The sequence below is a fragment of the Caloenas nicobarica genome, chromosome 1 (genome assembly GCF_036013445.1).
Source record: "Caloenas nicobarica isolate bCalNic1 chromosome 1, bCalNic1.hap1, whole genome shotgun sequence".
Taxonomy (NCBI): domain Eukaryota; kingdom Metazoa; phylum Chordata; class Aves; order Columbiformes; family Columbidae; genus Caloenas; species Caloenas nicobarica.
In genome coordinates this window covers 207,328,238-207,341,256 of record NC_088245.1, presented here as the reverse complement: position 1 = coordinate 207,341,256, position 13,019 = coordinate 207,328,238, and the positions used below count along the sequence as shown (strand labels likewise).

At 48.7% G+C, this 13,019-nt stretch overlaps 1 protein-coding gene across 1 annotated transcript; it reads right to left on the bottom strand.

The window, feature by feature from the left end:
• Nucleotides 1-6,643: 6,643 nt before the first annotated feature.
• Nucleotides 6,644-12,605, bottom strand: FZD4 (frizzled class receptor 4). Its single transcript, XM_065642512.1, has 2 exons — nucleotides 12,293-12,605; nucleotides 6,644-11,233 (listed from the first exon to the last, which is right to left on the bottom strand). The coding sequence occupies exons 1-2, from the start codon at nucleotides 12,551-12,553 to the stop codon at nucleotides 9,905-9,907; spliced, it is 1,590 nt and encodes a 529-aa protein (XP_065498584.1). The 5' UTR covers nucleotides 12,554-12,605; the 3' UTR covers nucleotides 6,644-9,904.
• Nucleotides 12,606-13,019: the final 414 nt, after the last annotated feature.

The window sequence follows — 13,019 nt, the reverse complement described above, 5'->3', positions numbered from 1 at the left end:
CTGCTCTCTCTGCTAGTCCACCATGGCAGGGCCACCCTCTCAACGACACGAGACAGCAGCTCAGTAGCAGATCTGGGAAGGGGACTGCAAACTCCGGACTCCTGACAGGAGCCCAGGCTGTGGGAGGGAGTCGTGGGGCTGCAGAGCAGAGCTGCTGGAAAGGCCACACAAGTGAGAAGGACTGGGCTGGTGGCCACATCTGTCAGGCTTGACTTTTCACAGCCAAAAAAGTGCCTGATACCCTGAGGAGAGGAGGAGGAAGGGATGTGGCCCTGTACAGTGTCCTGGAGCATCCTGGAGCTGGCAGGGCTCTGACAGACGCCGACGCTGCCCTCGGGCGTTTTGGAGAAGGAGGGACCTCACGAGCTTGCAGAAGCAAAACCCAGCCCACCCCACGGCAAACTGGGGGCCAGCTTTGTGGATGCTGACAGGATGATTTACTGGCAGTTCGGGATGAGACCTGGCCCTTTCCCTGCTCCAGTTATAAAGCCGTTCTCCAGGGAAGCAGGGATGGCTCCTCACCTCTTTTGGCTCTGCTCAGGCCGCAGCTGTAGAAACATGATTGTTTTGTGAGTGGAATGATATTATTGTTTGTCATAACTTTCATATGCTGGGGCCCCTGTAGCTGACTTTTTCAGCATTAAATATATATTCCTTCCTCCTCTGAGAACCCCTCTTCCCCATTTCCAGGCCTCTCCTGCACTCCCTATCTCTCAAAAAGATGCTATGTTTTTATTGTGGTTCTCTTGTGTGTTACTTTGCAAACGCTTTTTGCTTTCTGCCTGGGGCCTGCCAGCTCTTTCCCACTGCCAAATGGCAGCAGAAGGAAGAAAGGCTATCATCTCAGGCTGGAAACCTCTTCTTTTAAATATAACTAGCATGAGGGCAAGGAAGACATTCTGTTAAATCTTTCAAATGACCTTTTTTGGAGTATACGTGCTGCTGGCTTCTGTTACAGACAGCTCCTTTGCCACAGCAGGGGACAGATGTCCCTTTGGCTCTTTTGCCATGCCACCGTGTTATAGGGTCATTTCTTTTTCCTCTGTGAGCAATACTACAAACTTGCTGTAGCCATGCCAACCGCGAGCCCAGGGCTGAGCAAGGAGAGATTCATATTAAATGGAGGGTAAGCTCATTATTTCCTCAGCTGATATACTTGGTACAAGCCATGATGTATGGCCGAGAGCTAGCAGACATGCTGCTGGGGAAAGTCTTCACACCAGCAGCTGAGGTATATGCCCCGCTTTGCCCTCACCGTTCCAGATGCTGGTTTGGAGCCTTGATGGAAGGAGAGAATGGATGGAGCTCCTGTTGTTGCCCTCCATTGCCTCTGGACATCCATGTGATCGGTTCCATGTTAAGAGCCTGGAGGAAAGCCAGGGTGGTGAAACCCTGTCCCAGGTTGGCCAGAGAGGTGGTGGATGCCCCATCCCTGGAGACATCCCAGGCCAGGCTGGACGGGGCTCTGAGCAACCTGATCTGGTGAAGATGTCCCTGCTCATGGCAGAGGTGGCACTGGATGGGCTTTGACGGTCCCTTCCAACCCAAACTATTGGATGATCCTATACGCTGTAGAGGGGTCTGGCCCTGAGTGGGGCAGATACCAGCCAGTCGTTACCATGTGCCCGTGGCAGCAGCAGTTGGTCGTTGCCTCTTCTTCAGCAGCATCGATGCAAAGGATCTTTCACAAAGTAGGAGAGGAAAAGGAGGCAGGAATAAATGATGAAGTCCTCAAGTAAAAAATTGTTGTTTCTCTCATTTCCATCTTTTTTGAGGTCATTACTGCAGCATTATTTATGCTTCAAACACAGGCATTTTTTCAAAGGCGTGAATCGCTTCATGGACTTAAGAGAAGGCTCAGAAGGAGCCATTTTTTCTCTGTTTGAAGTTCTTAGCATGCTTAAAGTTTCTGTAATAAAACTGTCAGGCCACAAAGTTGGGGTAGAAATGTAGTTATTCTAAAGGAACTGAGCACCCAGCAGCTCCTTTGAAAAGTAATGATAGTTTCTAGGAACTCAGCACTTTTTGAAAGGCTTTGCATTTAAGCCTGAAATTTTCCAGAAGAATAATGAACAGTAAATTTCAGCGACTACATTTTCAGATGCTCCTGTTGAAATAGCCTCAGGACTCTGCCCACTCCTGCTGCAGCTCTTGGACATCACAGCATTGGGATTCGACAGCCTGAGCAGCAGCTGCTGAATCACTGTGTTTTGCAGGTTTGGATTTCCAAGCAGACTGGCAGTGATTTCAGGTCATCCTGCAATGCTGGGTTGATAAACTACATCGTCCTTCAGCAGGACAGTGGATGTGCAAAGCTGTGAGCAGGGCGAATGGCCTGGAGGAGCCTTTTTGAGGCAAAATGCCCCTTTGCCTTTATTTTCAGCAGGGTGGCTGAGCAGCCACCCTTTGCTGTGAGGCGTATTGAAAGCGCTTCACATTGCAAAGGGAAGAAGCAACACACCCGTGATTACTCTTAGCTTTTGAAACACAGGCTTTAGCCGGGCAGATGTGGCTTTAGACATCCGTGTTTGGACCCCCAGTGAAAAACTGAGGTGGTATAAAAATAAGTCATGGCGCTGATGAAATGCAAAGATATTGATAGTAACAACACGAAAAGTGCCATGAAAAGCAAATCTGCCCCGAGCAACCCCAGTGGCGGGGGCCTGGGGCCGGGCTGCAGCTGCCACTAGATGTCAGGCACTCCTTGCTGCACAGCAGAGGACCCAAAAACGCAAGAAAAATCCCTGAAAAGGCTCAATTCCTGCTTTTCCACAGCACTTCGCTTATCGGCCCTTAACAACTACTTGAGTGAGACCGTCTCTGAGTTGTTTCAGAAGAAAATACTTCACTTTATCCATTTAAACACTTAATGTCAGGCTGTTTCTCTGCATAATAATGTTTTGAAACTTCATATTGTAGAAGCAGATTGTCAAATGATTTGCATCTATCTTGCAGGAAGGATGTTTTTCACTTCCTCAGAGTAAGCGCAGGAAATGAGAGAACCAGGCAGGAAACCAGCTAAATGCTGATGGAAATGGAGATATTTATCTCGCCAGTGTATCAACAAGCCATGGGTATTTTTTTTTATGTTTAAAACCATTTATGTTTAAATGGGCAAAGTTAATTTTAAGTCTCCCTTCCCTGAGACCTCTGAAGTGGATCTAATTAATTAGCACTTTAGCTCCTGGCAAGCAAACACAGCAACAAAATCCAAAGTTACAAATTACAGTACACTTTGAGGTGCAATAATATTTGTGTTAGGAGTTTAACATGCCTCCTCTGGTGTTGTATCTAACATCTGGCACACGGGATGTCCCTGCTTCCCCCAAAAACTAGGAAAACAGAGCAGTTTCTCAGCGACACCTTAGCACATGCGTCCTTGCCCTCTAAGCCACCTTTGTGCTCTTCCAGCCCCGTGGTGACTGTTTGGTAGACTGTTCCCAGAGCGTAAAACAAAACATCTGGTTGTTAACAACACAAAGCTGTTACAGCAGCTGGAGTCTGCCAGGATGTGCAGGACCTCTGGCCAGAAATCGTTTCCCAGCTGCAGGAAATACTGGTGATACAGGACCTGCTGTACCAACCCAGCATCAGTTGGGAGCTGCCTGACCCACACCCATCCTCTCGTCCTTTCTTTTTGGCAAGGTGCAGTGGGAGGATGGCACGACGCAGCTCCACCCTGGACCACTCTCTGCCCCATCACTGCTGCAGCCAGCGTTGGCTTTGCAAGCATGAAGATATGCTCTGCTTTGCACTCAAACTACACCAACATTTGGCATGCAAAGTTGAGACAGACGCTGGAAACTGCTGGCATATGTTATGAGCCAATTAGCCCAAGCGTACCAAAAAGGGCACTATGGAGCATCAGAGGCACAGCTGCTGTGGGGCTGTTCAATGGAGCTTTCACCTCTAGATGAGCAGTTCAAAGCTGGACTTCAGTGTGGTTAGTAGGTCGAGAGAGGTTCTCCTCCCACTCTACTCTGCCCTGGTGAGACCTCATCTGGAATATTGTGTCCAGTTCTGGGCCCCTCAGTTCCAGAAGGACAGGGAACTGCTGGAGAGAGTCCAGCGCAGGGCCACAAAGATGCTGAAGGGAGTGGAGCATCTCCCTTATGAGGAAAGGCTGAGGGAGCTGGGGCTCTTTAGCTTGGAGAAGAGGAGACTGACGGGTGACCTCTTTAATGTTTATAAATATATAAAGGGTGAGTGTCAGGAGAATGGAGCCAGGCTCTTCTTGGTGACAACCAATGATAGGACAAGGGGCAATGGGTACAAACTGGAACACAGGAGGTTCCACTTGAATATGAGAAGAAACTTCTTCACAGTGAGGGTGACAGAGCCTGGACCAGGCTGCCCAGGGAGGTTGTGGAGTCTCCTTCTCTGCAGACATTCCAACCCGCCTGGACACCTTCCTGTGTAACCTCATCTGGGTGTTCCTGCTCTGGCAGGGGGATTGGACTGGATGATCTTTTGAGGCCCCTTCCAATCCCTGACATTCTGTGACTCTGTGATTATCCCAGGCAAAGCATCAAACCTGGGGAGTTACCAACAGCGTTAGTGAAGGATTTGCTATTTTAGCTGGGGAAGCTGGCAGTGTTTGGGTAGTTGCCACTTGTCTCTTGCCCATTCCTGCATCCCCACAGGCAGACGCAGCTCTGCCCTCGCAGCGATGATGGTGAGAGGGCTCGGGGAGCAGGACCACAGGCTGCTGCCCTGGGGAGCACAGGCAACGTGAGCCAGACCCCCGGTCCCCCGGCAGCTCATGCTGTCTGGCTGGGCCGGTGCAGCTCTTGGTGATGCTGCTGCAAAAACCAGATCACCGACATGATCCAAGTTAAACGTAAATCTCCAGCACAAAAGAAAGCAATGGTTATTTTTAACCCAAATCTTTTTGCTGACCTGCTTTGCAGTGCAGAGCCACAAGTAGTTGCAGTAGCAAAATGAAGGAGGAGCTGAAATGCAGCACAGTTACGGGAATGAGCGGCTGAGGATGGAGTGTGGTGGAAACTCCACCACCAAAGCTGGAGTCTCACGATAGCACATTTTCACATTACTGGAGCTTAGGATGCTCCTGACTTCTGGCAGCAGAACTCTGGTCTCCTTCGCTACGAAGGCCTAACATTTGCTCTTTTTAAAGGCAGCTTTAATAAAACAAGACAAAACCAATCAAACAAAAAGTCCTGATAAAGTCTACCTTTTATGAGTTTAGTATACAGTCACATACTCCTCTCCATAGGCAAACCTGGGCTGATTTGTCGTCCCAGTGGCTCAGGGAGGTTGCCCCCCATGCAGAGCCGCTCCAGCAATTCACTGGCACCTCACTGGTGATGCTCTCAGATGCCCGATGTGGGGACGTGCACAAGGACAAGTGGCCATCAGAGAGATCTGGAGCAGCCAGCACTATCTCGTACACTATGTCTGAGGTTCTCTGGTGGCATGAACAGCCCTGACAGACAAAGCTCTTTTATGTTTGTTATGTTTAACTGTAGTTATATTAAAGACTCCTAATTATAAGCTGGAAGTCAGAGATCTCATTAATCACCACCCTGAGAACATTATGGTGATAAGCTGCCAAAGGCATGAGAAAATCCCTCTAATTACCAGGTTTAGATGCAGCTCTTCAAAACTTGGTTAGCTACAGAGGCACAGGTGATAATTCCTGCTGTCTTCTTTATAGTGCATCCTCACTATTATCCACTCTAGTCTGATTTAGGTTTTTATTAGAATAATATTATGCTAATTAAGTAATCCTGCACACAGAATGCTTCATGGTGGAGATGATTAAGTGGGTTTAGATGATGACTAATAGCACAAACAGTACTATCAGCGTCAGAGAAACTGGTGAGGGGCGTACACATAAAGAAGGAACTCCTCGCTGCCACCGTACACCCTAACTGTGAACATAAATGACAAAAAAGAATGAAGAATAAGCAGAGCATTAATAAGATTAAAAAGAAAAAAAAAAACACAACATAAAACAGAGCAACAACAACGAAACGCAACAGTGCAAGAAAATGTAGACAATCAATTGAATCTCTTCTCTCAAGGGCTGAAATTATTCTTAGGAGCAAATTCATTTCAAGCATATTGACAAGAAGCAGAATTTGCCCTGTTCGAAAGCCATTTCCAGTTCTCATATACTCAACAGGCAGGTGGTTACGCCGCCCTCCTCTGCCACGCACCCCGGATCCGAACGCTCAGTGCATCTTTGGGTGCACGTACTCAATAATAAAAAGCAGCCTTACAGGAGGTTCTGCTCTGCCAGGAGCCACATCCCAGCAGTGTTACAGCAGCGGATGGTTGAGCTTCCACCTGGCCCTCTTGTTCAGTTTTGGGGACATGCTCAGACAAGCCCAAAGCTCCATCTGCATCCCCAGCCAGCGCCCAGGACCTCTGCGCTGTCTTTGAAAGGGTTTCTGTCCACCCCTTGTGCAAGTCCTGTACTCTCACCGTCCAATGGTGTTTTGCTCTCAGTTATTTCTCACAACCCACATCTAGATCCAAACTGTGCTGGATTAACCCATTCAGAGCATCCATTCACCACAGTGTGAGCATTTCAGATTTTCAGGGGGAAAAAAAAAAGCATTTTCAACAGTGCCAATTGAAGAAACAAACTCGCCAAAAATGTGAGGGCTGCCAGGAATACCTTAGTTATCCACAGAGGTTAAAATTTTATTTTGATATAAAAATTAAATAGCAAAATTTTTTTGTTTTTTTTACAGTGATAAATTAGAAATTTACAGTACATACATCAAAGCAGATATATTTTCTGTACACCCCAAAATAATCAGTGTATATTTCCTTAAAATTCAGAAAAAGTAGCTAACTTGTCTGTTTAATGTAAGAGCTAAGCTTGTACCTCTCCAGCAGATGCTTCCAAAACCTGCAGCGAGAAGAACATAAGCCCGGGGCGAAGAAGGGAGCAGGGACTGGGCAGGGAAGGTAACTGCTGCAAAGTTTCTACTTGTATAACCGCAGCAACTGCATTTCCAAGACGGGATTAGTCACACATTTTTTGGCTTTAAATTCATAACAATGTTGAAATGAGAGAACATACGAGTCGCAGAGACCCACTCTTGGTAACCGGTGGGTTTTAGTCTATCTGCTGGGACTTCCCACTCATAAAGCCCCGAAGCAGAGCAAGGTAAATGAACGTGGATTAACACATTTATGGGACGGTTTCATTGCTGCAACAGCTTAATCTTGCTTTGGGCTGGCACGGTGACCCCCTGACCACCTGGGATAGGTGCTCCTTTGGGAATATCAGTCTCTCCCCAGCCCACCCCTTCCCCACGGTATTTGAGTGCACTATGCTCTTTCATGGAACATCCCCCCAGGTCCTCCATAGGGCTACGCAGAGTTATCATCACCCAACTCACTTCCAGCATCTCAAATCGCCAGGGACATCCGTCTGTCACAGTCCACGGGGTCTCAGCTGGAGATGATAACACAGCTGGAGATCTGATAACAAGGTATTACTTAACCATGTTATGTACACAGAAGTTAAAAATGCCGTTTATTGAATCAATCAGGTCAAACATGGACCAGATTGGCCATGAGAGTATCCAAACCATTTCAGAGGGAAGGACACTTGAGGGAATGCAACACTTTGGCACAGCCTGATATGAGGTCACAGGACAAGGCTCCTACTCCATCCTCGCCCCTTGAAAGTCAACATATAGCTGCTGACTTTACATCCCTCGCTGGGCTAGGAGCAAGATCACACGACAGAGAAGCTCATCCATCTGAAGAACTCCTTGTCCACAAGGAATAACCAGATCCAAACACAGCGTTAATAGTGAGAGACTTTATGGAGAGGACAAAAAGGCTCAGCTGGTATGTGGTGTTGGCCAAGACAATGCTTGTGCATCTTGAGCAGAATGTGTCAAGTTGTCACTTGTTCTGCTGGAGAGGATGCCCAACCACAAAGACTGCAATTAGCGTTTGTTCGGGGTTTGGTTGTTGTTTTTTTTTTTTTTTTTAAAAAAAAAAGTCCTCAAGCACATGTTTCAACATTGACATTGAAACAATACACACTTCTGGGACAGATTAGTGCTCACAGCCAGAGCTGGAATGGGTTGTGGTTTGGGAAGTACATGGGGCACCTGTGTGAACAGCCAGGACTGCAATAAAGCGGTGCCTGTTCTCAGCTGCCCTCAAAGGTCGCGCGAGTCGGGGCACCAGGGGGGATGCTCCACAGCCAACCAGGTTCCACACAAACAAATGAAGCAAATGTTTAGGGCACACAGACAAAACCAAAGGTCCTTCAAAGGCATAGAGCATCAGAACAGTGTTCTCTTAAGTGCTTCTGGGCTATTTCTATTTGCATCACCTTTCTTATTACCCAAACAAGTCCCCAACACAAGGTTCGAGCTCCCCACAAGCACAAGCTGATGCCCCCTCAAATAAAAGGATAAGTAAAGCCAATAGTTGCTGTGAAACAACATTATTCACTGAGAAGTTGTGTTTCTTCTCTTGGGATCTCTTTACAAAAACTGGAAATGTCTCTTTTCATTCCTGAGGGCTGAATGTCTGCTCACATTCTGCATGTAAAAAATACTTTAAAAAAAAAATCTCCATAGCTGTCAGTGAGCAATCGGAGCATCATTGTGAGGCAGTCAGCTGTACTGCGATGTCATGGGCTGAGAATGTTCTTTTAATTGTAACTGACACACATAATTATACAACTGATCTGTGTGAACATGAGGTTGCCAAGAAACTTAACATTTTGCTTCTCCCCAGACTGGCGTCTGCAGAGATACCATCGCACTGAATGAAATATATTAAGACTTAATTGCTTCATGCAATGAGTCTCCAGAGAGGGCCAGATAAGTTTACTTGGAGAAAACTGGCATTGTTTGAAGAGACCCTCAACTCAAGTTTCGTTTTCTTAGAGGAAGGAACGCTATAATGTAAGACTTTATTTAAAGCTATTAAATGCAGCAGAATAAAGTAGTCCACTGGAAATAGCAGGAGCACCTGAAGGGACAGGAACAGAGGCAGATGGACAACAAAAACTGATGCAGAAGACCATACACCGCTTCCCAGCTCCCACTGACTCCTCTACTTCTGACAATGGTCTTGAGTAAAGCCTTTAAAAAATTAGAAATATTGACAGGACCACAGAATAATTCAGGTGGGAAGGGACCTAGGGAGGTCCAAATTCCCACTCAAGACAGAGCCAATTTTCAATTCAGACCAGGTTACAGACAGTAAAAAGAATGCGTTGAAATTATTACTAGACCATCAGACAACTTAAAGAATCATCCTCAGTAATACCTCACTAAATCCTACTCATTATGGGTAACTCTCAGACCTGGAGAGTCCACTTGGTATTTGTTGGAGGACCTGATCCTTGGCTGACTTGTGCAGCATATGGGAGCAACAGAATTCCCCAGGGCACAAAGACACAAGCCTCGGCAAGCACCTCCTTCATGATGCTGAACACAGAAAAAGGCAGCTAACTGAGGTCCTGGGTGCTCCACCTTCTGATAACTGGACCCTACATCAGCCCAGAATTTGGCCCTGGACCACCTTTCCTCCATCAGCTATAAGAAAAAGAAAACAACATCCCATGGGTGTGGACTACAGTCCCTCACCTTCCAAAGACTTCAGTACGTTGCATCCTGCTTTACAAAAAAAAAGGAAGACGACATGTTTAGATATTTCACAGCTTTTAAAGCCTCTCTGGGCTTTCCTATTTCGGGCAGCATGATTTATGGCTATTGTATCTGCAGTGTGATCTTTTTGCTGTTTATTCTTTAAGGCTTTTTTTTTTTCCATCCCCCAGAGACAGGTCGTGTAACCGTCTCCCTACTCTGCTCCCAACATTTTCACGGCAATGCTTACACGCGATCAGTCCTCCACAGGGGAGCAGTCGGACCATCGGGGTGCTGTCCTTTCCTCATACCACGGTCTCGTTCCCTTTCCCAGGTTTCACCCAACCGTCCGCTCTCTTCTCCCGTTTCACTTTCCCTGAGTTCACCAGTCTGTTGGAGCACTTCTGCCACGTGTGCAGAGTTTTGGCTGACCAGATCCACATACCTGACGTAATCCCCACCAGGAGGGACATGAAGATTTTGAGCATCTCCACTGCCATATTGGAATCATCTGCCGAATAGCGGAAAATGGCCCAGTTGGAGATTTCGTAGAAATAACAGGCGATGACACATGTCGCTGGGACGGTGTACAGCACCGAAAAAACACCGATTTTGACCATCAGCCTTTCTAGTTTGTCTGTTTTAGTTCCATCTTTCTGAAGATTAGACCTGATTTTAAATAAGGCCACCAGTCCTGCTGCAATGAATAAAGTCCCAATGACCAGGTACGTAAAAAGCGGAGCGACAACAAAGCCTGTCAGCGCATCTAGGTTCTGGTTCCCAACGTAGCACAGACCGGTGAGCTCGTCCGCATCTACTAGTCTCATAATCAAAATGACGATGGTCTTCACGGCGGGGATAGCCCAGGCTGCAATATGGAAATAAGAGCTGTGCATTTCTATAGCTTCATGGCCCCACTTGAGTCCGGCAGCCAGAAACCACGTCAATGTGAGAATAACCCACCAGATGGAGCTAGCCATCCCGAAAAAATACATCAGTAAGAAAATTATAGCACATCCTGTGTTCTTAAGACCTTCTTGGATAAGAACAGGTTCTGCTGCCTCTTCAAAATCACAGGATATCCTTTCCCGGCCCACAGTTAGCCTCACAATATAAGCAATGCTATAAATATTGTAGCACATGCTCAAAAATATGATTGGGCGCTCCGGGTAGGAAAACCTGGATGAATCAATCAGGAAGGTCAGGACTGTGAAGGCAGTGGAGATGAAGCAAAGACTGGCCCACACAGCCATCCAGATATCCGTGAATTCCTTGGCTGACCTGCTGTAGAGACCAGCGTCGTAGCCACACTTGAGGACACAGTTCAAGCTCCTCTTCACCCAGATGTACTGCTCCGAGTTAGATCCCATGCTGTGGCACTCTTCTCCGGGCTGGAGGGAGGTCTTGCTGTGAAGGGGAACCTCTTCATCTCCTGGGCCCTCCATGCACATGTGGTTGTGATCGTTCTGGGGTGGGAATTTGCTGCAGTTAAGGCTGTCCGGCCAGGCAAATCCAAATTCTTTCAAAACGGGCTCACATCTCCTTTTGACAGAGAGGCACATGCCACCGCAGGGACCTATGGGGATGTTAATCTTCTCTGTGCACATCGGGACATAGACCGAACAAAGGAAGAACTGGAAGAAACAGAAATCGCAGGTGCGTTAGGGGAAAATTGAACAGGTTAAAATATAACAAGCTCTCTTTTTTGCCTTTTTAGCAGTAATATTTGGTCCTTTGCCTTAAAAAACAGGAAGCAGCATAAAACAAATAAACTGAGAACAATAAAAACAAAGGAGAAAAAAACAAAACAAAACAAAAACCAACAACCTAACAATGTTGTCTTCTTTCAGTTCAAATGTGGTCCGAAGCCAAAGCTTGAACATTTTACTCCCTAGATTAGCTCCATGTATATTTAGCCCATCAGTTTCAATAAAGCGAGTGGGATTTAGCCAGATCTAAACCTCAAGGGTGCAATTTAGGAAAGCAAAAAACCAAACTGAAGCGGTTTAAACAAATACATATATTTGTTCTGGGCACTGCCTGGATATTACAGCTAACAAACAAACAGAAGGAAAGGCATTTTATTGAATCACTTTGGTTCACGATCCTCCTAAAAGAATGGGTTTTTCTTTTACCATAAGGTCACATATGTAACAGTAATAAAACATTGTAGCTTCCTCCGCTTTTCGAATAATCGCAATTTGGTGACGCGACAGTGTAAGCGAGATTGCGTGCTACTTCGGGAGCTCTGTCCCAAGAAACAAGCTGGTTTTTGTTTGATGAAATCCATGCCCGTGGGGAGGACCAGGATCTCACCATTCGCCTGGGAAAGAAACTCCTGCGCTGGAAGCCTCGGAGGAGGTTCCCACCAGCCAGCAGCTCCCAGGAGCAGCTCCCTTGGGTTCTCAGCTAAGAGGGGCGCAACACCCCGGGTACAACGCCCGAAGCTCCGCTCCCCGCCGCCGGGACAGCCCGCCGCTGCCCCTCCGCACCGCGATGAACGAGCCCGTCCCAGCCACCGAGGAACGGCGCTCAACCCGGCGGGACTTTTCGCTTGGCTTTTCTTTGGACCGAGCCCAGGGGATGAGGATGAGGATGAGGATGGGGATGGGGGGTGACAGCTGGTCCAGTCCTCCCACCCCACTCTCCCACCCCGGCCACGCACAAAGGGGACCCCCGGCGCCCCGGCCCACCTGGAGCTGGCTGGAGCAGCCGTACTGGATGAGCGGGGTGAAGGTGGTGAGCTGCAGCTCCGCGTCCGCCTGCAACTCGTGTCCCACCAGGTTGGGCATCTTGGTGACATTGTAGCCCAGGTTCTGGCACATGGCGATGCGGATGGCGTCGCACCGCCGCTCCTCCTCGTCGCCGAAACCCCGCGCCCCGCCGAGCAGCCCCGCCAGCAGCACGGCCAGCAGCCGGGCCCGGCCGGCAGCCCCTCCGCCGCCCCCCGCCATGGCCCGAGCTGCGCCCCACGGCCCCGGCCCCGGCCGCGCCGTGCCGCACGGGCCGGCTCCAGCGGGGAGGGGCCGGGGGCGGCTCCGCTATTAAAGGGCTTCGCCGAGAAACTGCCCAGGGGAGGGACGGCGCCTCCCCGAGCCCTCCCAGCGCCCCCGCCCCCGCCCCGGGGAGCCCGGCCCCCGCCGCTAGAGCGGGGGTGGTCCTACCTGCACCCCCAGCTCGGCATCGAGGAGCCCCCGCTCGGGTGCCCGAGGAGCCCCGGCCAGCACCCTCGAGAAGCACCGTCCTCCTGGCTGCGTTCCGCCACCCCTCGCAAGCCCCCAGCCCCTTCTGCCCCTACCCGCGCCCCTCAGACCTGCACCCCTCTGCTACGGGGACAGGCTGAGAGAGTTGGGGTTCTTCAGCCTGGAGAAGGGGAAACATTATTGCAGCCTTTCGGTACTTAAAAGGGTACTTACAAGA

What these genes read in the sequence shown, in the direction of transcription:
- FZD4 (XM_065642512.1), bottom strand. Translation starts at nt 12,553, where the DNA reads ATGGCGGGGGGCGGCGGAGGGGCTGCCGGCCGGGCCCGGCTGCTGGCC. An exon ending in GCTGCTCCAGCCAGCTCCAG is followed by an intron (nt 11,234 to 12,292) that starts GTGGGCCGGGGC and finishes TGTTTCTTCCAG; the next exon opens with TTCTTCCTTTGTTCGGTCTA.